Source organism: Paramormyrops kingsleyae, chromosome 19, assembly GCF_048594095.1.
Source record: "Paramormyrops kingsleyae isolate MSU_618 chromosome 19, PKINGS_0.4, whole genome shotgun sequence".
NCBI lineage: Eukaryota > Metazoa > Chordata > Actinopteri > Osteoglossiformes > Mormyridae > Paramormyrops > Paramormyrops kingsleyae.
The window spans coordinates 10,905,537-10,931,923 of record NC_132815.1 but is presented as its reverse complement, the minus strand read 5'-3'; the positions used below and the strand labels follow the sequence as shown (position 1 = coordinate 10,931,923).

The 26,387-nt window shown below is 46.8% G+C and overlaps 1 protein-coding gene across 5 annotated transcripts in view; it reads left to right on the top strand.

Moving 5' to 3' along the window:
* The window catches only part of wasf1 (WASP family member 1), a 48,012-nt gene extending 22,139 nt beyond the window's left edge, over positions 1–25,873 (top strand). For 3 of the 5 annotated variants that reach the window (XM_023836873.2, XM_023836892.2, XM_023836883.2), the window contains 10 exons: positions 572–731; positions 1,317–1,451; positions 10,937–11,090; positions 12,457–12,574; positions 16,842–16,916; positions 20,282–20,338; positions 21,698–21,867; positions 22,556–22,732; positions 23,615–24,189; positions 24,557–25,873. In XM_023836873.2, the coding sequence (XP_023692641.1) occupies positions 599–731; positions 1,317–1,451; positions 10,937–11,090; positions 12,457–12,574; positions 16,842–16,916; positions 20,282–20,338; positions 21,698–21,867; positions 22,556–22,732; positions 23,615–24,189; positions 24,557–24,714 (1,752 nt within the window). In that variant the 5' untranslated portion in view covers positions 572–598 and the 3' untranslated portion in view covers positions 24,715–25,873. The remainder of the gene's footprint in view (positions 1–571; positions 732–1,316; positions 1,452–10,936; positions 11,091–12,456; positions 12,575–16,841; positions 16,917–20,281; positions 20,339–21,697; positions 21,868–22,555; positions 22,733–23,614; positions 24,190–24,556) is intronic. The other 2 variants (XM_023836901.2, XM_023836906.2) reach the window with 2 other exon arrangements.
* Positions 25,874–26,387: the final 514 nt, after the last annotated feature.

The window sequence follows — 26,387 nt, the reverse complement described above, 5'->3', positions numbered from 1 at the left end:
CCGTCGACTTTCAGGACAGGCGAGGACAGAATGAGCTTCTGTCGGGTGAAAAAGGCCTGAGGTGTGCAGCTTGCAGGGGGGGGGGGGGTAACTGTACACCGGTTTGTGTGAGGCTGTCAGGGTGATGGTGTGTAAGAGTCTGTGCAGAAACGTGAGCCTTGGTAAACAGCAGTAATATGCCACTCCCCCAGGGCCTGGCAGCTACACTGTCAGCCACACAGCCATTTACAAAGCACCAGGAAACTGTGAATGCCAAGGTGGTTAACAGGTTAGGGCTTCCTGACCCTCTCTTCATTAGTGTATAGTTGATCTGTCAGTTGTGCTGGTTTAATTTGGGCAGCGTGACAGTAAAGACCTGAGCCGTTTAGACCGTTTGTGAGCGCTTAAGATTAGGAGAGCTTCCTTACTGATGATGAACTTTCTCCAGATGGTGCTGAAGGTGTTTCTCTGGACGGGTGGAGGGCCCCGGGCTGCCTGGGGTCTTACCGGGTCCTTCTGAAGGATCAGTGGCCTGGCAGACTGTCGTTGGCTGTGACTTGCTCCTCGCTTAATATGCTCATCTTTTCCCCAGGTTCCTCCGCCCTCGACGTGACCCAGAATGCCGCTGGTAAAGAGGAACATCGAGCCCCGGTACCTGTGCCACACGGCACTGCCCCGGGGCATCAAGAATGAGCTGGAGTGCATGACCAACGTGTCCCTGGCCAACGTCATCCGCCAGCTCAGCAGCCTCAGTGAGCCAGCGTCTGTTTACAGGAAACAGAGTCTGCCACCCAGTCACATGTTCAGCCTCATCCAATCACTGCTGTACAATAGAATAGAATAGAATAGAATGCCTTTATCGTCATTGTAACAAGTCACAGTGAAACTCAATGTGTTTTAGATTAAGTTACATAAAGAAATAAACAAAAATGTAAAGTATCAGAAAAATATGAAATGTAAGAATATAAATTACAGTGACTGTCTTCCGCCTGCCTTTTCACTGGGCTTCTAAATACTCACCAGCGCTCTATGCAGATCTTATTTTTCTTTCTTTTTATTTGAATTTTTTCATTTTAAATCTAAATGAGATTTTTTTTCAGTGATGTTGAGGTGTTTTTCACCAGAACAACAGAGAGAAACGAGGATTTCTTGCATTCATTTTCTTTTTTGGGGGGGGGAATGACCATTGTGTTAAAGTGCAGCTCTCTCCGGGTGTAATCGCCCTGAAAGGCGTGTGCTGTACTCACACTGGAGATGCACTCACACTGAGGTGTAGCTTTTCATGGAGCAGACAGGAAGTGACCCGAGGTTTGCTTCCTGCTTGTTTTTTTGTACAGGTAAATATGCAGAGGATCTGTTTGGGGAGCTGTTCAATGAGGCGCACTCCTTCTCGTTCCGGGTGAACTCCCTCCAGGAGCGAGTGGACCGGCTGTCCATCAGTGTCACCCAGCTCGATCCGAAGGAGGAGGAGTGTGAGTGTCCCTGGATGGCCCCATCCCGCCCTACACCCACTGACATGCCATTTCTGGGCATTCGGACCCCCCTCCTGCATATATCCTCTGTAGTTCCTTTACATTACTGATAAGGGAATTTCTGGCCGATACCGATAGCCGATTATTTCGAAAAACCGACACCGATACCGATTGTTTGGGAGGTTCAGCTTAAATAAGCTTAAAGGGACACTCCACCCAAATAAATTTAAAAATAAATTAATTACATTCCAAAAGTATGAAAAAGGATTTATTTTTGGTAAGAAAACGCCAATTCTGGCAGAAAATAACAGTCCCAGAACACTATATTTTATAAATGTATATATGTTATATATTTATAACCCAAGATGGACATAACTGGTACGCAAGTACACATTCACCTTTAAAAATGATACCTGCGACAATCGATTGTTTGTAAAAGCACAAATGCGTACTTATTTAATGTGCATTTGCGCTGTTATGAAAACAAAATATAATGCATTTTAATCTTTATATGCTGACTCTACTTCATTTGTGGTATACAGGTTAAAATGCAAGGTTTTTTCTTGTTATAGCAGCGTAAATACACATAAAATAAGTACACATTTACACTGTTGCCACAATCGATCGTTTTTAAAGGTGAATGCGTACTTGTGTACCAGTCATGTCAATCCTTGTTTTTTTATAACAAAGAAGGGCTGTTCGTCTGACAAGTGTGATAAACTCAATTTTCTGAGTAATATCTTTTGATTTTGCTCTGTCTGCACTGAGTTTTCCTCTGCTATCAAACGCTTGCCATCATCAAGTTCTTTAAATGGAAATTCCAGAATCCCCTTTGTAAGTTGGAAGATTAGATATCACATGACCTTGACCATGTGACCAAAACCTAAGGAGGTTAAGGAAGATGAGAGGTTTGTGATAAGTGTTTATCGGTCTGGGTAGGTCTCAGTTCAGTTATAGACTATACTCTCAAAAATGTACAATTTCTCTCAGATGTAGGTGGATATACAGAAAGGGCATGCCTGCTTGATAATGCAGACAGACTGGTGAATTCAAAGAGCACGCAGACAAGGTTGAAGTTCACTTTCTGTTTGGCTCAGTATTAGAATGGCTAAGACGTGTGACTTTAAACGTGGCGTCATCGTGGATGCCCGACCTAGTAGGTCCAGAATCTCAGAAACGGCGCCTCCCCTGGATCCTCACACACTGCAGTGTCTAGAGTTTACAGAGAATGGTGAAATAAAAGTAAAATCCAACCAGACGGAGGGTAGCTCGGGATCCAGATCCGCCGAGTTAATGAGGAGGTCAGAGGAGAACAGCCAGACTTGTTAAAGCCAACAGGAAGGCCATAAGTGTAAAAATAACAGCTCAGTACAGCGGCGATGGACAGAGTGACTCCTCTGAATGCATAACTCATCTACCCTTGAAGCGACTCTGGAGGCAAAAGTGGGTCATAGCTATATGTACTTTATGAAGCAGCAGCTGAATGCTTCCACTGAAAAGATGTTGGCCTGAGACTTAAACCAGTCGCCCGAACAGCTGCTCTTCTGGATTTTTCTTCTTGTTCACAAGCAAGGTCAATAATTTAGACCCATATTGCACTCATTATACCACCCGGCGCAATATATAAAAGTAACACATTTTTAATGGATGGAGTCACTCGATTTCTACAGATACTGAACACACAATAACCGTGGTTGTCCAGTCAGATATTTTTTGATGTGCCAGAAGATTAATGATAATAATCTGAATAAAATTTTCGTGTTCAGTTGTCAGATTTGATAAGAAATACCACCATTTATCAGGGATTCATGTCTTGATATTCAAAATTGTTTCGTAAAGCCCATTTCTGATATGGGTTTGCAGTGCTGCAGTGAGACTCTCAGTATTTTTAAATATTTGATTCATATGAATTTAAATGCGGGTGAGTAGTTGAGTGACTTTGATGATGCACTTTTATTTATTTATAGATAGATACTGAGGCAGTTAGATATTTTAAAAAATTACCCAGGAATACTAAGAGTTTATCTGAGGCAATGAGGTTTTTCTGGCCCTCCTCCCACAGCTATGAAGAGTCTGCCTCTGCTGGTTTGAGCCAGTTACAGAACCTCAACCACTATGCCGAAACCACTATACCATGCTGGGCCTGTAAAAACCCATCACACTTTGGAAATAAGAGAAGTTGCTTTAACATGGTGGGAAATCCACTGGAAATCAAACTGTACCTCGTGTAGAAATCTAGACTAAATAACTCTCACTGAAGAGTCTTACTCCGGAATGGGTAGCATACATTCTTCCCGTTAATAAATATCACAATGTGTAATTTTTTCTGTAAAAGTCGCATCATTTGCAGCAAGGCTGTCATAAGCAGAGGTGGTGGATGTTGAAGCCACTTAGAAAGCTGCTTCGGTTTTGTAGAGCATCTCAGCAGACTTGCAGCTCACACCCGCTGTCGGAGGGGGGATTATTTTTGGAAAACAAAAGAGCTGGATCTCGTGGCGCTGTGTTCCTTGGATAAGTGGGACGTTAATGTGGTGATGAAGAAAAGGAAGTGTACGGGGTTTCGACTTTGGGGGGCGGGGGGGGACTGGAGCCTATTCCTGGCAGCGCAGGACAGGGGACAAGGGAACACCCCGGACACCAGCTGGTAGACGCTTGGAAGATAGATGGATGAAGAACAGAAGCATGACTTTACTTGAAGGACCACAAGGATGGAAGGGGTCCTAGTGACCTTCCACACACGTGGTTATGGCATTGCGACCTCCTTCAGGTCACTGCTCACCAACTTTGTGGGTTGGTGTGTTATGCCTATGTGCCTGTGATCAGAAGGTCGATGGGTTTGAGTCCCGTGCTTGGCTCAGTAGCCAAATTTCCATTGACCCCTTCAGCAAGGTCCTTAACTACTCAAAAAATGTCTCTGGGGTGCTGGATGGACAGCTGACCCTGCAGTCCGACCCCAAGGTTTGCTCTCACCTCTCACCTAGCAGAGCATGATGGGATATGTGAAAAAAAAACATATTCCAAAGCAGTTGCACTTGTACATATGGCGAATAAATCGTCATTTTCATTACTCTCGGGGTGGAATTCCTCTTTAATCTGGATGGCAGCTCCTCTACCTAGAACCGTTTGTTCTGAAACGGCACCAGAGCATAAAAGTGAGCCCCCGCTCAGTGAGACGGCCGCGCAGGGAGGTTGCCGCTCTACATTTACCTGCCCGCCTTTCAATCTGGGATTTTTTGTTGTTGCCAGCACAGCTATTATAGTGAGTGGGAGTTTTGGGGAGTCATTGATTTAATAGCCTGGTTCAAATGGCTTTTTGTTTCATCGCTAGAGGAAGGGTGGGGGACTGATACTGTACCTTTCCTGGGGAGTAATAACACTGACAGGAGGCCCCCACTGGCGGGGGCTTAAGGAGATGCCATTTTCATGGGTCATTCTCCTGCTAAAAGCTTATCTCGTCCTGTCGGGTAATTGAAAGGTCTGAAGGGGCCTGTGAATGAGACTGGCTGGGTTGCCCGTGACGGGTGACCACCTGTCGCGTCACGTACCACGGCGTGCCAACAGTACCGGGTTGGAATTGGTGTCCCTGGGGTTCAGCCGGGGTCCGGCCTCCACTGCGTGCTGTATGGACCTAGGGAACATGCCGGAATCCTTATGCCAAGGTCACAGGGGAGAGGACAGGACAAACAGCAGTGCAGTAAGAACAAGTAAACAATGATTAAGTAACAAATATGCGCAGAGCAGATAAGGATGCACAGTGAAATGTAGAAGTGAAATTTTAACAATGTGCAATACAGTGCAATGGGGGGGGGGGTGCAGGTCACCGATTGTTTAGGGAGCTGATGTCCTGGAGCAGGAAGCTGGCCCTGAATCGGGTGGTGATGTGATTTTATTTGAGTGTAAAAAAATGGGTGTTTTTGAACTAGTGTGTGTGTGTGTGTGTGTGTGTGATTATTACATTGGGGGGGGGGGCAGATTTCCCCACAACGTGATAGAAACCTGTAATTTTTTACCTTGCGGGGACTTTTGTTCGGGCCCCACTAGGATAACTTACATTTTATAAAAATCTGTGACTGCAACCAAAAACCTGTGTCTCGACTTAGTTTGGTTACTTTTGGTTAAGGTTAGGGCTGGGTAGAGGTTAAGGTAGTCATAGTTAGGATTTGGGTTTTGCCCATACAAATGAATGGAGAGTCCCCATAAAGATATGAATATATGGACTGTTTGTGTGGATTATGTTTATATAACATATTGGGGACCAAATGTACCCCACAATGTAATAAAAAACCTGTTATTTTGATATTGTGAGGACCAATTTTAAGGTGTGTGTGTGTGAATTTGGTCCATGTGGTTTAAGGGAAATGAACCCCTTTTGAGGCGGGGGGCTTTCTAGAACAGAGCACCTGTGGTTTGGTCACATGATGTGTCCTCGGTATTTGTCACGGCTGGACCACATGATGTGTCAGCGAAGCGGCGGGGCTCTTACTGCACGAATTTACAGATGGCGAATCACTCGAGTCAGTAACCTGCCTTAAGGTGGCTGGGGGGGGTTCCCCACTCTGACCCCCAACTCAAAAAAACCCTGAAGCAGACGTAAGATCAGAGTGAAGAAAAAAAATTCTGTACATGGAGGTAAAGGATGTTCCTCAGAAGGATTTCTCTTCCTATACCGGTATGAAAAACTGCTGCGTCCTCCAGGTGGGAGGGGTTTAAACGTGCTTAGTCAGCACTGGTCCCGGTTCTGTTCCAGTCAGCACTGGTCCCGGTTCTGTTCCAGTCAGCACTGGTCCCGGTTCTGTTCCATGTAAAAGTTTGTCGACCCCCTTCTTAGCAGTGACAGGACTGAACTGGAGACCCGTATACAGGGATAGCTGGATCGGGATCGACAGGGATCCGCTCCTCTGATTCTGCCGGACTAGGCTTCGGGCGGGGGGGGGTGGGGTGTTTATAAGAGCAGTAAAGCACAGTGAGCCTGGATCAGGAGAAAGCAACTAGAAGATGGAACTACCGGTGGAGGGGGGATGTGCGCAGTGCTGTGATGAAATGCGACAGGCAGGACAGCTTCCCCCGCCCTCAGACAGTCACCTTGCCGCCGTATGGCTTTAAGTTATGGGGCAGAGCCTGGCGTCTTTGTCTGCTGGGTTCGTTTGTCGGCCCGGGGTATCTTTTGAGACTTTTAAAGCCACCCTTCCGTCTGATGAATGGCTCCATTCTCTCCCTCCCCGCCAAACGCCGTTTCCAGCACTCCTGTCCTATCAGGATGCAACATCCGTCTCCCCACATGACCTAATGGCCCATATCCCACATTTAATCTCCATATTATATCGCCTCCGTCCTCCACTGTGAAAATAATGCTTGATGTCACCAGCAAAGACCCCAAAGGTCCTTTTTAATTAAACTGCAGCCCTTGCCCCAGTGCGGTGATGTTTAACTACGAAGCGATTTTTCCATTTAGCCATGGACAGCTGTTAAGAATTAGGGGGATTGTGAAACTGCAGGTCTGCCAATTGGTTTCCTTGTTCTGTCATTTCACCGCCCAACGACCCGGAGATCCCAACAGCGCCACCTGGGGAGGCTGGGGTGGAGTTGCGCAGGGAAGCTTTCGGATCGTTGGCCCAGATCCCATTCTGCCCTGGGGGTTTCGGGTTTGGTTTTTCTCCCCCCGTTTTTTCCGTGTTTGCCGGCTGTCAGGCTGCCGGCTGACTCAGTGCTTTCCAGCACGCAAAGCTGCTGAAATCCGTGAAGCAAATTCATTTTAAAAAGAAATAACAAAAGATTGTGATAACAGATGGGCTGGAATGCGCTTTTTTAATGAAAAAAAGTCATAGCCGTTTTTTCAGTAAAATATGGAACTGGTCCTTTTTTTACTGGACTGGAACGCTTCACGTCACACCTGGGCACCACTGGGTGAGGTCAGGGGTTCAATGTTGCCCCTGGGGGGGTGGGCCCTGAAAAACGTTCAAGGGGTGCGAGGTGAAGCAAAAGCAATTTGAACATTGCAGATGCGCCCTGTCAAGGTTAGAGCTCCATTCCGAGGCAACTCTGGGGCTGTCCGGGCTTCCTCTGGGGGCATCTGGGCCGCCTCTGGGGGCATCTGGGCTGCTTCTGGGGGCATCTGAGCCTCTGCTTTATTGTCTCATATCCTGTCCCCCATTTGCCAGTTTGTTTTGCACATCACACTTTGTTTTTGCATTAAATTGATGCTTAGGTAGTCAGAGCGGCATCTCGTGGACTTTCCGTGTGTGGGTGGGGGGCATTTGTTTGGGAATTCAGCTGTGCCACGCAAAGCAGGTGAATGCCTTTAGGGAACGCCTCAGGAAATAGAGAGATGGGGGAGAGAGAGAGAGAGAGAGAGAGAGAGAAAAATGGAGGGAAAGAGACAGGAGAGAGTCAGACGGAGAGAGGAAGACACAATGAGAGACAGATGAGGAGAGAGACAGGTGAAAGGAATGGAGAGAGGTGGGAGGGAAGGGAAGACCCCCTTGGACCAGCCTGATGGGGGCACACTATCCCCAAAAATACTGGTCTCACCTCACATTTAACCTGCGACTGAGACCCCCCCTCCCAGCCCGGGACCCGGGAGGCTGTGTGGTACTGTACCGGGGGCCTCTCGAAAAACAAGAGGAACTATAATAAGCAGGAATCTCACACGATCCCGAGAAGTGGCGTACGCCAAGAACAGACGCGTGTGAAGGCAGATGACATGGCATGATGAAAATAAAACTCCAGGAAAAGAGTTTTATAGCAGCAAACCTGAACGCAGCGCCGTGACTCCGCTCCCACCTGAGCACCTGGTTTATTGTTTGAAAGCTGATTCTCCAATTCCCGCAAGAAGGCATGCAAAGTAATTAAGTGCAAATAAAAATCTTGCTAGCTTGCCATCGTTGCTAAGAGCCGAACCCATTACTCTTCAGTAGTGGGATTTGAATAAATGTGGTGTTGATATATAGGAATACGGCGCTGTGGGTGTTTGATTCAGCACACTCACCTGGCCAGCTGTGTGCGCTGGATCTCCTCCCGGGGGGGTTCAGAAAGTACAGGGTCTGCTTTTACCCACATTCTCGTCCTGTCTTTCTACATTTGAAGAGCCCCCATCCGCCATCACCATAACCCATGACCATAGTTTTTACGTGATCAGTGTAACGCGAACCTGTAGCTCTACAAGTGGTGAATTGTGAAACATTGCAAAAGGTTGTGGGTTCTAATCCCAGGGAGCACACAAAAATTGTAGCCCTAGCCTTTACTATAAGTTGCTTTGGTTAAAAGAGTCACATCAATTAATTAAATGTAACATGGCCCTGTCTGGAACAGACAGAGTCCAACAGGAAGGTCTCTCTGTGAATTGACTGATCCTTGGATGACAGATACCATAGATGGACTTCTAGCTGAGACTGTCCTCCTTGTAGTGATGTAACTATATTAGCTCTAGATGCCCAAGCTAGAGGCTGTGGAGCCAATCAGTGGGCAGGGCTGCTGCTCATCGGTGTACCACGGGTCGCTCAAGTCATGTGATCCTTCCCAGATGGCCTATCAGATTCCTCTGTAACTCAGTGCATCACCCTGCTGGTTATTATGTGCTGCTGACATTTACTTTCAGTTTTCACCGACTCCGTAGTCTGTTAGCCAGCGTGTGGCGGTTGCTTGACCAAACGGGCGTTTCTAAGGGCCTCTTCATGCAGCCTGAGCAGGAGAAACCCCTTTGCACTTAGTCATTAAGCACCTTTTTAACTGCGGGTGGGCAGGCCGGCGGTGACCCCTCCATTAAGGAGGGTGATAGGTGTAGCGCGCCAGTCAGCTCTGGAAGCCAGAAAACTTCAGAGCAGCTTGTACATTGTGGTCTTCAGCCCACTTCCCTTGAAACCCCACCACACACATATAAACCGGGGACATTCAGGGGACCCAATGCTTTATAGGGGCCCCAAACGTACCATAAGGGGCCCGCTTTATAGGGGCCCCAAACGTATCATAAAAGGCCTGCTTTATAGGGGCCCCAAACCTACCATAAGGGGCCCGCTTTATAGGGGTCCCAAACCTACCATAAGGGGCCCGCTTTATAGGGGCTCCAAACGTATCATAAAAGGCCTGCTTTATAGGGGCCCCAAACCTACCATAAGGGGCCCGCTTTATAGGGGTCCCAAACCTACCATAAGGGGCCCGCTTTATAGGGCCCCAAACCTACCATAAGGGGCCCACTTTATAGGGGCCCCAAACCTACTATAAGGGGCCCGCTTTATACTGTAAGAACCCTCTTCCCCCAGCTAGGCAAATTATATTCAATTTAAGTTCAGATTAAAAGTGCCAAGCCAAGGGGGGCAGGGGTGACATTCAAGGTGACATTTTGTCAGGGGGGCCAGGATTTCTCATGCCTGGGACACCTCACATTTAATGTTAAAGTAGTGCAGTGTACTCTTTACACCATTCTAAGGATTTCCAGAGCAAATTAAAAGAAAGTGAACTTTTCATTAGGTATATTAATGTACATGTCAAGCTGGTTAATGCTGCCAATTTGCGGGTATCTGGAGTGGAAGTGATGGTAAGCCCTGTAATCCTTAAAATTCCCCTAAAGTCACTTACTGGTCGCCTCGGTCCTACAGGCTTGCTCTATGAAGTAGTTAGAATAAGCGACGTGCGGATCGATGAGGAGTCGTGCCGACTGAAGGATCGCCCGCTCACAGGTGCCAGCTCTGCTTCTTGTCCCTATGAAGCGATTGCAGTCGGCTTCTTATAAATTATTGAGGGCAGAGAACAACTGTTTTTTTTTTATTATTATTCTTTCAAGGCCTTCTCTAAGGATGTTTTTTCCCCTCTGACTGACTTCCCTCTCTCTCTCCTCTTTCCCTTCTTCACCTTCATGGCCGTTTTCTAAAGCAGCCATTCTAGGAAAAGCATTGATTTTTTTCCCCACACGTTTTCAAATGTCATGCCGGTCGAAAAGCAATTACTCTCGATGGACGCACTGGGCAGCGATGAGGCCTGTCTCTGATGGCTGTCGAGTGTATTTAAAAATAATTATTATTGTAAATTTGTTGCAATTCAAACCACATGTTGGAAAGACAATGACTATGAATCAGAAATGTTTCCCAACCATGATGAAGACTGACTTTCTCCCTTTTAAAGAGCTAAAATCAATTAGTGTTTTTTTTTTTAAGTTTACTAAGAATTAAAACATGTTGAAGACATTGTGCAACTGGACCACCATGGCCCCGCCCCCATTTAGGCCCCGCCCCCATTCAGGCCCCTCCCTCTAGACTCCTCCCACTTTACGAACCTCCTGTGTTGTTAATCAGTTTGTTTTCAGCTACTGGCTGCGCATATTGCATCCAGCGCAGGCAGTCAGGCAAAGACGTGCCGCAGATGTTATTTCCGTCCCGGCAGCACTTGCTTCGCAGGAATAACGAGGAGCCTGGCGCCGATCATGTCACGCCACGCGGCCATTGCGGGCGGCCAGGCCTGATGTGCGCTTCCTCTCCCCCTCCCCCGCCCTCCAGTGTCCCTGCAGGACATCACCATGAGGAAGGCTTTCCGCAGCTCCACCATCCAGGACCAGCAGCTGTTTGACAGGCGGACCCTGCCCATGCCCCTGAAGGAGACCTTGGAGCTGTGTGAAAAGCCACCACCTCTCAACATCCTCACGCCGTATAGGTCAGACACGGCGCTTCACTCCCCTCATTCAGAAGTGAATTTTATACACACACACACACACACACAGATGTTCCCCGGGTTACAATGGAGATACATTCCCGAAAGCCTATCGCAAGGGGCAAAAATAGCCTAGAAGATGAATGGATGGATTGATAGAAACTTCCACTACATGAAGATCCATACCAGGACAGATGTACCAAACTGCTGCATTATAAGTTTATGGGCGGAGCAAGCAGTGTGGGCATGGTGGGTGGGACTCACCATCATTGGCCCAGATAACTGCCCATTTTTGGAAATCACCAATGACAGGTGTGCAGCTCCTTCCCATGACACGGAGCAGGGAATTGACAGTGTCCGTGTTTCCCAATTAATTTGCCCAATTAACGTCAACACGGACCAAGAGGGATAAATTTGTTTGCTGGACAACAAAATAAAACAAATATGACCTGCTCTTGTTGCACCATTGAAGGACCTTCATTTAAATACCCAAAGTATCTGTCCGTTATCGGTCGACTCGACCAATCAGGATCATTGTTTTGTTTTGTTTGCCACGATTTGGTCATTTCTAAAAATACATTTGTAAGTCATATATAATAATTAATTTATAAACTTTAAACAATCCACAGTCAGACATTTAATTAGTAATTAAAGCAAGGAATCTCATTTTTTTTACATTTCATTACACTTTCATTCAAATGAAAAACTCGTGTTAATGAGCGACTTTGACAAACAGGGAGGCAATCAGCTGCTCAACCTGCACCCATTCGCCCCGGGAGATGCCTCTACAGCAGAGTTTAATTGATTCCCTCATTGAGAGGGGGGTTGGTGAGGTTATAGAGAGTCGGGGGGGGGGGGGAGGCAGAAACTTGAAAGGTATGTCAGGGATTTAGCCGTTACTAAGAGACGAGATGTTTCTGAAATGTGCTGGTACGTTTCCCCAAACATACATAAGTAAACAAATGTATATATATCAGTTTTTCTGAAGTGCATCAAATATGACTCATAGACATTAGTCATTGGATGGTGGGAAAAATATTATACAACCAAAACATGAAGGATCTGATGTGAATGGCATAGGCGAGAGGTATTGTTCACTGGCGGCTAGAGGGAGGTCATCCCAGGGACAAGTTTCAGGTCCGTTTCATTATGGGAGCATCCATACCTGCTTACCATGTGGCTGCTCGGCCTATCAGAGCAGGTTCCTGTGAAACGTGACCCTTCTCTGCTCCCAGTACATACTGGGGCAGCTGAATGCAGAGTTGGAATAAACCTTAGACCGGAATATATTTAGGGGTCTGTGTCTCGGAGCCTTGTGAGAGAGGTGTCTGATGGCTGACCAAACCCCCCCCCCCCCCCGCCCATCCAGGGATGACGGCAAGGAGGGACTCAAGTTCTACACAAACCCGTCCTACTTCTTTGACCTGTGGAGGGAGAAGATGCTGCAGGACACGGAGGACAAGAGGAAAGAAAAGCGGAAGCAGAGGGTGAGTGCGGAGAATGGGGCCCCAGATGGGTCTTCTGGGTGGGGCAGTGGGATGGGGGGGGGGACAAAGGGCTGATTCTGCAACAGACCCGAGGTGGGAGTAGGGAGTAGGTGGAGGGTCATTCATCTTATTAACTGTCACCAATCACAGTTTCTAACCCCAGCAAACCAGTCACCGCGTTTGTGACTTCTCCATGGACGTCAGCCATGTCTCCTGTCTCTCCTGTCCCAGCTCAGCCCTCAGACAGTCTCCCACATGGTCACATGGTCACATTGGCTTGTAAATTGAATAAGACCACAGCGGGCTGGAGACTGTCATCTCATTTACTGCCCGCAGACCAACGCAGAGCATCGGAGCGGCTGGCGTCTGCGGCATGGACTTGGGGAGGGGGGGATACTCTTTGTTTTCAGGGCTGTATGTCTGCAGCTTACTTTGCCTGCTGGGGAGCTGTTAAAGACTCAGAAAATTAGTGCCGTCTGTCGGATGAAAATTGCAGAGAAACCCTCGCTCGCCCGCCCGCCCGCGCCGCCTTTCTGCTCTTTCGCACGGTTCTGACGCAGAGCCGACCGTGAGCTACAGGCTTATTATTGGTAATTAACGGCTAAGCTCATTTAGAACTGACGCAAATTGAAGACTTTCAACTGCGACTGGTTACAATTAGCTATTAGCGAGGGTTCGCTTCACGGGCCCGGGGCCCCCACCAGCCAATCGGAGAGCAGTAAGCGGTGGACCGGTCCCTGCTCCCGGCACCGCGCTCCAGCAGGACTGAGATTCTGGTCTGGTGGGCCATCCCATGCTAGAGAGATGGCTCTCCTGAGAGTTGCTGTTACAGGGTAGGGAAAATGGCAGGAGGTTAGATTTCACTCCCCCAGGACAAAAAGAATAGAATTGGCCTGACTGACTACCATGGGCACGGAGCGTGACACAGACTGGTGTCCCCACACATTTTCTTTGTTCCGCACTTCTGGTCGGGCCCAAAAGCCCTATATAAGTCACCTGGGAAATTACTGTCTGAAAAATTGTATTGGGTTTCCCTGGTACATAATGTACCGTGACACTAAGGTGAGACAGCTATTGAAAACATCAGTGGTTAGTTATCTTGGCTGTACACTACCAGAATTTGACAGGATTGATACTCAGCAGGGGTGTCGCTGTGATCAGAATGGGTAGGGATGAGTGGGGGTGGGACTCATTTCAGAATGGGCGGGTTGATGGTAAGCAGGGGCGGGGTTGTTTTCAGAATGGGCGGGATTGATGTAATCGGGGGCGGGGTTGTCTTCAGAATGGGCGGGGTTGTCGTTAGAGTGGGCGGGGCCATAGGATGACCATGGATGTTGGAATGCTATATCATCCCGCCCACATGAAATTTTCTGACTTAATGTTGTGAGACTGGGAGGCATTTTTTAATTATTTTGCCATCTAATGCACTGTGCTGTCAGTATCCAGACGTCTGGTTACCACGGTGAGTAATGCAGCATCCTCTCTTATCTCACGTAATTTGGCTGTATGACACAGGGGCTGTGAATTACCGTTGCAATCGTTAGGGACAGAAAATTGGCTCGAGAACTAGCCACGTTTCTTCACCGCCATTTTATGTAGGGAAATGGGGCATTTTACTGAAGTGTAGTGTGTTTATCGTGTGAATAATTCAAATAAAAACTTCACATTCAGAGGGTCAGCCTACAGTGACTTAAAGCAGTGTTTCCCAAGTCAGTCCCAATACTGGGAGGGAGCAAAAATGTCGACCAGCCGGGGGTCACCAAGGACTGGATTTGGAAACACTGATCTAAAGCATCCGTTTACCCTGAAAGACTAAATGACGTGTTCAGTGGCATAAATGAATAGAAGCAAAATGTATGCAGAATAATTTACCTCCAAATGACTGTCAAGCAAGCAATGAAATATGGAAACAGGCCCAGCAGCTCGGGGTATATTTTGCCAGTATGTAACCAGTCCAATGTGTATCTTTATGGTAAAGTCGCCCCCCAGTGGCAGAGAAGAGTCAGGTCCTGATTCTGACCTTGGCACCTAGGATGCTTTCCAATGGGTGGCTCTGAAAATGTAGCACGTATACGGTTGTGGCTGACTGGTTTGCTGGGGCCTGTCAGCCGCGTTCCTTTAGCCTCGGCCTACAGAGGCTGCAATCCACTGCGGAGGCGGCTGCTCAGAGATAATGGCGAGGAAACCCGAGGGACGACTTTTCTTGTGTCTTCAAAATCTCTGCGGATTTTAGATTGGCCACAAGCTGAAAATCTGCTCCCGCTTCCCTGTCCAGCACATCATTCTGTTATGTTGTTTTTTTTCCACTCATTTCTCCCTTGTTAAGGTTGTAAGTAATTAAGAGACTGATGCGGTACATTAAGTAAATCACAAAAAAAACATCAGCCAGCGCTTAAGTTTCACTCATTGCTGGCATCAGATTCCGCCAACGTACGACTGTTTTTGATTGTATATTGTATATCTACAACTTTTATTTATATGTACTAATTAGTGTAGGGGGGCTTTCCTGTCTGGGACAGATTCAGCATTTTTCTTCACATGCTATAAAGCTATATTTAACTATAAACCTATTATTTTCTCTAAAATATCTTTTATCTTGTTTAAAACAAAATATTCCTATTTAGATTCTGTTCATTTTAGCTTTGCTTAAGTTAATTTAATCACACAAATAGGGACTAAATATGTCAAGAAACTTAATTATTTTTTCAAATATTTCAAAATATTTTTTTCAAATTTAAATTTTTTGCTGAAAAGCTGTAAACCATTAGATCCTTGGTCTGAGCGCTGAGAATGATGCTGTGTCCCACGGCCAAGGCCCTTAATGCGAACCCTAAGAAATTATGCAGAGTCACCATAATAACAATGTAGTGTTGCTCAAGATTTGAATGAAAGCGCACAGTTGCCCTGTTATACATCACTTCCTGTGAGACTGCGAGCAAAACCTGAGCTTAAAATACTATGCAGCTGTAGTCCTAACACCGTCCACCCCACCCCCCACGCTGTGAATCCCACATCACCTCCCTATTGCCCCAGGTAAGGGGTGGGGTTACTCAGCCCGTTGCCATGGCAACAGACGTGCCACAGTCCGCAGTGTCTCCCAGGTAGGGGACGACCCCAGCGGGAAGGTGACAGTCAGATCCGGCTGTGGTGTTTCCACACCGTCGGGCACCTCTCAGTGAGAAAATGATTTATTTTTTTTTTTATAATTTTTTAATCATTAATTTCAGCGTACTCAAAGTTATTAATCATCCTTCAGCTCATCGTGCCCTTCGCATGGACGACAGAACATTAACATCGTCCGGTTAGGTGCCTGTACTGAAGCAGTCCTCTCTGTCTCATCCTCAGAAATAGTTTGGCTGTTTTGTACTGCAAATATCCTTTTAAAATTATTACTTCTAAAATACTGAATTAACCCATACTAATATCCCTGCATTTAAAATTTTCTTCTTTTCCATTTCATTTTCATTCGTAGCTCTAAAAACTATGTTACCTTGGAACATTAACAGCGGAGAGGAAAACGGCTGTTTCTGTACCTAAAAATAGCGCACTTATGATTTAATTAATTACAGCTTTCTGTAAAACAAGTTCTAACAGGTGATTTCCTCCATGCTTATTTTTGTCAATATGGATGAAAAAAATCTGTTACCCTGAGTGTGAGCACGCATGTTGAAAATTTACACCTTGCGATGATCTGGAAAATTAATTGACGTACTATCTGTGTTTAATTCAGTGGAAAACTGGTTAGTTATGTAGGGGAATTGGAATGTAATGAGTGAACTTGGCCACTATATTTCTACGTGATGAAGAGCCTCACATACAGTAAATAAAATATTTCATATTTATCTAAACAGGCCTACGCACAGTATGCTTTTTAAAACTGGCTTTAAGAAAAAGTCACTAAGAAAAAAAAAAAACAGGGATTCCTCAGCTGTCATGAAGATAAATGTATTTAATTTTCTTCATTTGGCAATGTCGTTACAGGGGTACTGTGATGACACCTTGCTGCAGAATAGCAGATATGACCCCGAACTTAATGTAGTGTTTCTTATTCTGAGCTCGAGCCGGTAGGCGTGGAGAAAGCTACCTTCATGCAGCAGTTATTGCTGCCCATACAAATGCATTTAAATCCCTGTTTTCCGACATCGCTGGGTGTGAGGACACGGAGGCTTGGACTCTTACACGGGAAGCAACGCTCCAAATGCCTCTCCTTACGTCCGTCCTCCCCCCTCCCCTTGTTTTACCGGCTCTCTGATGTCTTTAACTCCAGCTGGAAATATCTATTCGCGTGTCTTCAGACGGCTTTAACTGTGCGGCCATAGCCCCCGGCCGCTTCGCCCTGGAGGTAAGACCTGGCCTGACGTCCCATCGCCGCAGCGGATGACCGTAACGCTGTTTGTCGCTTGCTCATCACCACTAACAGTGGTTTGCAAATGCCAGGCTGATCAGTGGCTTTGAGATTTCTGATTTCTGCACACACAATGAACTGTAAACACTGGTGCAGCAATGTCCATTTCTGAATTTTTATTACTTTAAATGCATATAGATGCATGACTTATGCATTTTTTTTGTTATATAAAACCCTGCACTGTTATCTGCTTAAAAACACCATTTGATCCCCTCCCCCCCCAAAAAAAAAAAACCTGTATTACTCAGCAGGCAGAATATTATACACGAGAAACGATAATGGACAGATTTCTACATCTATACACATCAACCCTCTTTTCTGTTGGGCTTTTAGTGCTATAACCGGAAACTCACTCATCCACTGTTTACCACCATACGCCTCACGGAAGCACTTAAAATTAATGGATTAAAATATGTCAGTCACATTTTATTATCTGCATTATTCTTAGTCGTTCTTCCATCGTTATGGACACATATGACTGGCCCGTTCATAATATAAAATATATTAGGCCTAAGTGGAGCTGTGAATCGATTAAAAATTAACTAATTAATCGCACATTTCTGTGATTAATCACAATTAATCATAAGCTAATACTAGATCTTATAATCATAAATATTTATACATTGAATCCGCAAACTTAATGTAGAATTAACACAAATGGGAGTGTATGGCTCATTGTCACAAACATTACTGTAACATACTAATTTTCTCTAATAACGTCATTGTCTAAATTGACGCTTTTGCATCTGGGGTAGTTAATCAGTTTTGTTATGTTACCATTTATTTCTGTAATTTAATTATATCCAGGGCAAGAGTTACTGAGATGAGAAAAAAATGACAAAACCAACAAAAATTTAGCAAAAAATATACATCTTATTCAAATTGATTGTTTATTGTGGGTTTCATGCAATAAGTTGACATGTTTAAGATACATTTTATATAGTTTTGTGTTACTTTTGGTAACCATTTGGGGGAAATGGTGAAAAATATTAACAAATCACAGCAACAAAACACATACTGTTAATATACCTAAAAGTTAAGGTGATGTTAGTTGTTTTACTCAAAAAACACTTTCACCAAAACATTTTGTTTTCTAAAATATTCTCAAGTCGTGACAATGGCCCATATTTTAATTGTTTGTTTAGTGGTTTAACTTAACCTTGTAATGTACAGATTATTCATTCATTTATTTGTTGCTTGTTAGTGTCTTATGTGTAACCCCAGCAAAACATGCAGCCCTTCCCTGGTCGTTATGGGAGTCAGCATATTTTAACAGTTACTGCATGAAAGTCTCCCGTTTTGTGGATGTCAGAGGAGAGTAGCCTTTCCTGAAAAATGTGCTTCCTGGGTGGTAATTAAGTATTTCTGGATTTACCCCAGATCGAAATGAAACGTAAACCATGTCACTGTGTCTGTAAGCCAGAATTGACCAGGATGTGGCTGGGATGCCCCCCCCCCCCCAAAAAAATATCAGTTCCACCCCCCTTCAGAGTAACTACATAGGATGAGTATTGGTTAAGTGGGACAAAGAGTAAAGTAGGAGATACTCTACATCTTTATACCTCTGCGGTCTATTTTTTTACGATGCGTTCTTGACTTTTCAATAATACTTTTACCTTTTAATATTTTGAATAATATTTTTTTAAGTTAGAAAGTAAAATCTCAAAAATTGTCCCAGGTTACCAATATCCATCCTACACCAAATAAAAAAAGACACTAAAATATGCGTTACACTTCTGAGAGTAATCACAGGCCTGAGTAGAAACAGTTTTGCGATAGGAACACTGTAGCGGTTATGTTTTTTAACGGGCAGCTGAGTGCGGTTTTCTTCACCCCTGATTGGCCGGTTTCAGAGGACTGCGCTAACCAAGGCAGCCCCCACCTCTTTTATTTAACAGGAAAGTCCGTGTGTGTATTCATCAGCGCTTAATCAGCGTAATGATTCGCACCTAATCAACACTAATCCAGCCTGGCTGCTGCTAGAATTCATCAGCGGTATATCAGCCATTAGTGACCTTCATAAACAGGCACGGTGAACCTTGCTCTGAATAGTCTGATTGATTATTGTTTGTTTTCTTTGATTTTAAGTAAGCTGCATTGCCAGAATGTGAATGTGCTGCGTAATTAACATGCGCTATTGTTCATGTTTGCCATTGATGGTGCTGACCATCCCATCCCAAAGTAATGCCCACTCACAACCTTTGTCCCTGGAATTGGCATTGACTTGGCAGAGAGAGAAAGAGCAAGTCTGACTTAACATAGTTGCATCCACTGGGACCCTGAGGGTTCTCCGTGTTCTGCGTGTGGCATTCTGGGAAATGGGAACGGAGAGGTGCTGTGCTTTTCCCAGAACTCCCCGCTGCCACATGGTAAACACAGATGCTCAGGGCAAACGCTCAACGCCAGCTCAGCATGTTCAGATTAACCAACGTAATTATTTGTGAAGAATAATTTTAACAGTGATGGCAAAAGTGCATTTTTAGATTTTGTACTTACAGCTTGAGATGAACCATGTTCTGCCGTTGGTTCCAGCTGAGGACTTTATTAATTAGGTGTGGCTAAATTCTGACCGTGCTGCATCTATGCAGCTTTCAGTGCACTGGAAAATTTTTATTTTTTTTTGGTTCATGGGCACTAATTGAAAAGCTGTTTTTTTTTTTTTTTGTTTGTGTGACTTCAATCCATCCATCCATCCATCCATCCATCCATCCCTAAGGTGATCTGGAGTGTTCCATGTGGCATGGGGCAATACAGCATACTGTTGCTGTGATGGTTCAGTGTGACCAGTTCATCTGAACAGCGTGTTTCTGGATGGTGGGAGGGCACTTTAATACCCAGACAGAAACAAACACACACACACCCGTTTGTGCTCATATCTTTGTGGGGACCATCCCTTCATTTCTATGGGAAAAACCTTAATCCCAACAACGACAAACCTAACCCGTACCCAGCCGTAACCTTAACCATAAGTAATCAAACAAAGCATTTTGGCATTTTTAGCTTTTCGATTGCATTCACAGATTTTTGTGGTCCCCACAACGTCAAAATGACAGGTTTAAAATCATGTAATGTACACATGAACCAGACACACACACAAACATACACACATCAGACCTGATTAACATGGTTGGGGGGGTGGTGAGGCCTCGCGTTCCAGACAGGAAGTCCCGGCTGCTTGCAATTCCGTGGATGACCACCAGGGGGTGGGTGGATGGGAGGTGTTGCCATGCATGCTGTGACCTGCTGGGAAGGAAAGAATAAAAAGAGGGCATCTTCTTGTCTTCTTGTTTCTGTTTTAATAGTTGCTGGACCACCTCAGGTACGATCAGGTCTATAGATATTTAGACCTCTCAAGCCAGGTATGTGTATTGGGATGAATGAGAACTGAATGCTCTATTTTTAATTTTGTTACGTGAATAACAGCTCAGCATTTCTAAAAAGGCTGCCAGCATTTCCAGCACAAAGATATGGGGACGAGGAGACTGAGGCGTTCCGCTTTACTGATCTGTTTGTTGCTGATGTTTTTAGTAACTTAAACGCACAGCGATTTTATCCCGTTGCGTAACTGGTGTTTTTTTTTTTTTGTTGTTGTTTCTCTTTATGTGTCATAGCATACGCCTGCAGTTTGAGCCACTTTTGCTAGCGGATCTTTAGCGTGGGGGGATTGGCTTGGCTGTGCGGTTGCGATGCGGTCGGGGGCCACAAGGCCCCCTCAGCACGTCCCTCTGCACCGGCCCCCATCCCTCCTGCTGATCCCCACACTCGCAGATTGCCTCAGCTGTCTCCCATACCTTGTGTGATTTTCCGCTTCTTTTATTTGCCATTAACCCACGTGCGAGCATGTAATGCGCTCTCGGCATATGATAGCAGAATGCAGTTTTTTTTTGGCTACGGGCTGCTGCTTGACAATATCTCAGGGTGAGGTCGGTAGAGGAGCCCTGCAGATGGGGGCGACACTGATGGGTCAGTTCGCTTCAGGATAGGCCATCCCACCGCCCCTATCCAGACCACGGCAGCCAGGCCTGTGACAGGAAAACTGGACGGTTACAGATACTTGGTCTCGCAGGCACCATAGTGATCGGCAGAGAGATTCGGCTGTTGTACCCTTGAAGCGTGCCCAAACTAAACTGCTTCAGGAGAAACATTTTGTTATTTATAGGGTTAAGCCAATAGTCCACTACTTAGTCATTTTGGTGGGATTAAAGTATCACTTCAGCTCTTCATTATACCTTCGCTTAGACATTTTACCCAGTTATCCTCCTACGTCTTTGTCCCCATGGACAGTTCAGGTATCTCATTCATTTTAGCACGATTCCAAATGGGGGGGGGCCACCGGGCAGTGTCACATTGGGGTGTCACCTCTGTCCTCAGGTGTAATGGAGCTGTTTAATGGGAATGTCATTACATTCACGGCAGGTCGATGCAAAGTTAATTAAGAGATTTTGCACTTTATTCACTTATATTGCAGGATATTCACTAACAGTTTGCTCAAGGGTACAGCCGTGATGTCTCTCTGGGAATTTTAACCTCCAGCATTTTCATTATGCCCCATACCCTAACCTGTGTGCCCCCCCCCTCCCCCCACCTTGCTCAATCCCTCCATCCAATCGTGAAGAACAGATTGACATGATTTGAATCACACAGCCAATCAAGAGGCTGCCCTGTTGCCACAGTCTGGTCACGTCCCGCCTCTGATCGGCCACCCCTTTTTGTTCCAGCTGAAGAACATCGAGCGCCCCCAGGAGCCGGAGAAGGTGCCACGCCCCCCACCCGACAGACGCAAGGAGTGGCAGAAGAGGGCGCTCGGGCCGGAGCTGGCTGAGGACAACATCAATGAGGTCCACAAGCACAAGGAGGCCAACGGCTCCGCGCCACACCATGACACCAGGTGTGTGTGTGTTCATTCCCCAGGCTCTGACGGTATCTGTATTTATATAATAGTGCAGTGTTTCCCAATCGAAGTCCAGTCCAGGTTTGCTGGGAGCTGGGACCGGTTTGGGAAACACTGTGATAGTGTGTTTGATTCTCAGAATATACATTCTGTAGAGGCCTTTATCCAAAGCAACATACATTGTTTTTTTGAGAAAACAGGGTTAGACAGTCACTGGAGTAACTGGGAATTAAGGGCCTAGTTTAAGGGCCCAACGGTCAAATCACTCTGCCAGCCATGAGATCTGAACTGATGACCTTCTGATCACAACCACAGCGTCTAAACCCACTGAGCTTGTCTCTGTGTTTGTGCCCGTATTCTCCAGACTCTGTGCATTTATGTGCGTGTGTGTGATAACATCCCTTAATTTCCCCCCCACTACCTGCTACAGCTTTGTACTCCGCCCTCTCCAGCCAGATCAAGGCTTCGCTTTTTTCAAACCAAACAGTTAATGACGACTCATCTTGTCCTGCTCATGACAATGAGGGAAATGAGGGAGCGTGCCTGCAAAGTGTGACGAGAAAGATAAAGTGACGCACATCTGTCATACATTTATGATACGTTTTACTCCGATAGCAGAACGGAAGATGCAGATATGTTTGCTGCAGTGAGGTGCTCAGTGGTAGTGTGTGTGCGCCCCCTTCAGGCAACCCCTGTACATGGAGCAGATGGATGGGCCTTTCTCCCTGGCCGCCCTCCCGTACAGCCAGATGAACGAGCTGCTGAACAGGACCGGGGACAGGATATACATACGCCCCCACGAGCCCCCGCCGCCGCCGCCCATGCACGGCGCTGGAGACTCAAAAGAAGCCTCCATCATCAGGTACCTCAGCGGGCCGAGTCCGAGTCCGAGTCCGAGCCGTCCGGGGAATTCAAATGCGGGTAATCAGTCAGTTTCCCAGTGCCACAGCGCTAGGATGACCCCGAATCCTGAGGTCATGGTGTAAGCCGAAATGCGAACTGGCACGCCTCCGGGAAAATAAAAACAACACAGGAGAATATGTGGCCCACATGTACAGATACCTGGGTCACGCCTCTCCGAGGTAGGTTCAGCATTCATTAGGCGGCTGGCCCGCTATGGGCGCGTTTCCACTGCGCCAGACCTGTGCCGTACTTCAAGAAAGTACCAAAAGGACGGTACTTCAAGGTGTCGGTTTTCCACTGGTGTAAAAACTGGAACCGGCGCCAAATGACATCACAAGGCGAGGCGTGGTATTTCGTACTGAATTCGAATGGATTCACTAAATGGCTGTAGTATATTACAGGGCTGGATGATGTCGGACATTAATACCAGCATTGCATGTTATGCATGTTCGTTAAGGTCAGGTCCATACACACACATCTACGTCTGTATTTATTTTCCATTCAGGATGGAAGTGCATAAAAGTGTCAGTATTAACAGGCTCCACCCTGATTGGCCCTGAAGCTCCGCCCACTGAAAAGGCCGCTGTCGTCCAGCCCAGGAGGCTTCAGTCCGCATCGCCGAGGCCGATGTTACTCAGACAGAAACACTGTCCATAGTCACTAGAGAGAGAAGCTGCTGTTTGACGGTGTCGCCTGCAGGCGGAGGAGGGGGGGGGGGAGCTGGGGGGGCGGCGGCTTGCTCTCTTTGTTCCTGCCTTTCTCCGTCTCTGCTTCTTGAGTGTTTCCGACCGCTCCCTGTAGGTGTCCTACGTCTTATGCCTGCATTCCCCATTTTCCGCAGCTCCAGCTCTGGCTACACCGACAGCCGCCCCCAGTCTCCCGCCAGGACGCCAGTATTCCTCAATCCCAATGCCCCGCCCCCACCCCCGCCCCCCTTGCCTCCGCCCCCACCTCCCCTGCCATCTGCGGTGCCCGGGTCTGGTGCACGTGGCACTCCCCCTCCACCTGTGCCACCCCTCCCTGTCCAGCTTCCTGCCATTCCGCCAGCCCCCGCTCCGCTCCAGATCGCCCCCGGGGTCCTGCACCCTGCTCCTCCCCCCATTGCCCCACCCCTTCACCCTGCCTCTCCAGCACGCCTTCACCAGGTTGTGGACAAAAGCCAGCTCCCCTCCCAGCCGGACGGAGGGACCATCCTCCCCCCGCCACCCCCACCACCACCGCTACCCCTACCGGGAGCAAGGACCTCCTCCCCCTGCCCCACCCCCCCTCCTCCAGGCCCACCCCCGGTGCCTTCCTTTCTGTCGGGGGCTGTGTCCTCTCCGTCGGCCCATGGTGTGCACGAGGCGAAGCGCTACCCATCCAGCCTGCCGCCCATCAGCGACGCCCGCAGCGTTCTCCTGGAAGCCATTCGCAAAGGTGAGCCGTCCTTCTCGGCATCTGAGCCTGCAATGCCTGGGACCTCCACGCCACATGGTGGCGCACTGCTGAAAAGCTGTCAGTTGTAGACCGTGCAGTTGTACTCCTGAGTTTCCTCTAGCTGAGCTCTGCCTCAAAACGAGGGAAAAAAAAAACCTCTAGGCCCACTTTTGGGACACCTGGTTGGGAGTCATAGGGGTTCCAGCTCCTTCAGCCTCAGATTTGTAGGAGCAAAAGTAGTAGAAGATCAACAAGAATTCACCCTGCAGGATAAATGTAGACTGTCTGTTGGTCAGGAGGGCTCGTGGCTTGTGGGATACGGGACTAGATAGTAATCTGAGATGGCACCCTCTTCCGCCCCTTGCAGGGATCCAGCTCCGCAAGGTGGAAGAGCAGCGGGAGCAGGAGGCCAAGCACGAGCGTGTGGGGAACGACGTGGCCACCATCCTGTCGCGCCGCATAGCCGTGGAGTACAGCGACTCCGAGGACGACTCCGAGTTCGACGAAGTGGACTGGATGGAATGAGCCCGTCCAGTTCATGCTTCGTCCCCCCGTGTTACATCATCTTCTTTCAGTTACCGAGTACGGTCTTCATTCGTGGTTCCGGTTTTGGAGGGAAGTTTCAGACAAGTCCCCCCCCCGCCCCAAAGTGTTTTTGCGAATGTTTTGTACTCATTTTCTACATCTTTTTTCCAGTCCTAGGAAATATTCCTATTGTACAATTCACAGTAAAATAACTACATTGCGTCTTTGTTTTCCAAGTATCCTAAAAGGGAGGGACTTTCATTTGCTGTCGAGCATTATGTGTAACAATGTGAGGATGCCATCCTCTTTTCTGATACAATCCTGCCATCTTCTGGATGAAAATGGAATTAATGAAAAACATCCTTTTTCCCCCCAGCACTACCACCTGTGAAGGGCCAGTAATTGCTGGAGCAAACTAAGCGAATTAACACCTCTGAGTACTAATACTGATGGTTTCTGAAGGAGCTGATTTTCTTTGTATATATCATTTAAAAAAATTATAAGAATCACAGTTTTCTCTGAAGGAACAGGTAGGAGCAGTTTCGCAGTGGGGATTTGGACACCTACAGTAATTCACATCTAACAGGTGTACTGGTGATTTAGCAAGTGTTGTGGTTGATGCGGCCATTAAGGACCAGAACTGTCCATCTTTAAATTAGTAAAAGATTTAAGAAAATGAAACAATCTGGCCTGTTGGTGCTGTGCTGTAAGCATATTGACCAGTTTGACTTCACCTGCACTAGGGGGGGTCAGTTTAGAGCTGACTTTTATATGTTTTTTTTAATCCGGGTATGTCCTCAGTGAGCCACTGTAGTTAGCTGGCGTGACGCATCATGCACGTTTCATGAGCGCTGGAAACGGCGCGTGCGGAGTGAAGCGATTCTGCCGTCATGGCAACCCGCTTACCGCCATGTGGCCCTCGGACAGCCCGCCTTCTCAGTGGCCTGTGGTCCAATCACACATCGCTCTGCCTTATTCTTTGTATTATACATATTGTTCAGTTCATGAATGTATTGTGCTGTGCTACTTTGCCTGCGCTTTTAAACATTAGTTGTTTCCATGTGAAAAGATCTTATTTCAAAATACTGTATACCTGGTAACTTATGTAACTGTTGATTGTAACAGTTTGCTTGGATTAATAAAAGCTAATGTAATGTTTCCCCAGTTGCCAGAATTCATGTTCCTGCAGTGGATGTTTGCAGTGCGGTCACTGCAGTACCTACTGTGCACCTACCCTGAATTTAACGGCCTACTTATGTAGAGCCAGAGCTACAGGTTCTGTCATGGGATCTATCCATCGATCTTTCATAACCACCTAGTCGGTACAGGGTAATGTTCAACCTGGGGCCCGTCCCAGAAATCATAGGGTACAAGGCAGGAGACAAAGACTGCATCTGTCGTCTCAGGGCAGAGGCACACACACCAAGGGCAACTATGTGATACAAAATTGCATGACTACATGTTTGTGGACTGTGAGAGGGAGCTGGATTAAGCAGAGGAAACCTGCACTATCATGGGGAAAACGTACAAACATCGCAAATTAGAACTTGAACTCATAACCCTGGAGGTGTGAAGGTCATGGTCCTACTTTGATAGATTCTGTCCTGGGATCTAAGTACTATTTTTATTACAAACAGCATGAAAACTTCTGACCACAGAAGATCCCTGTTTCT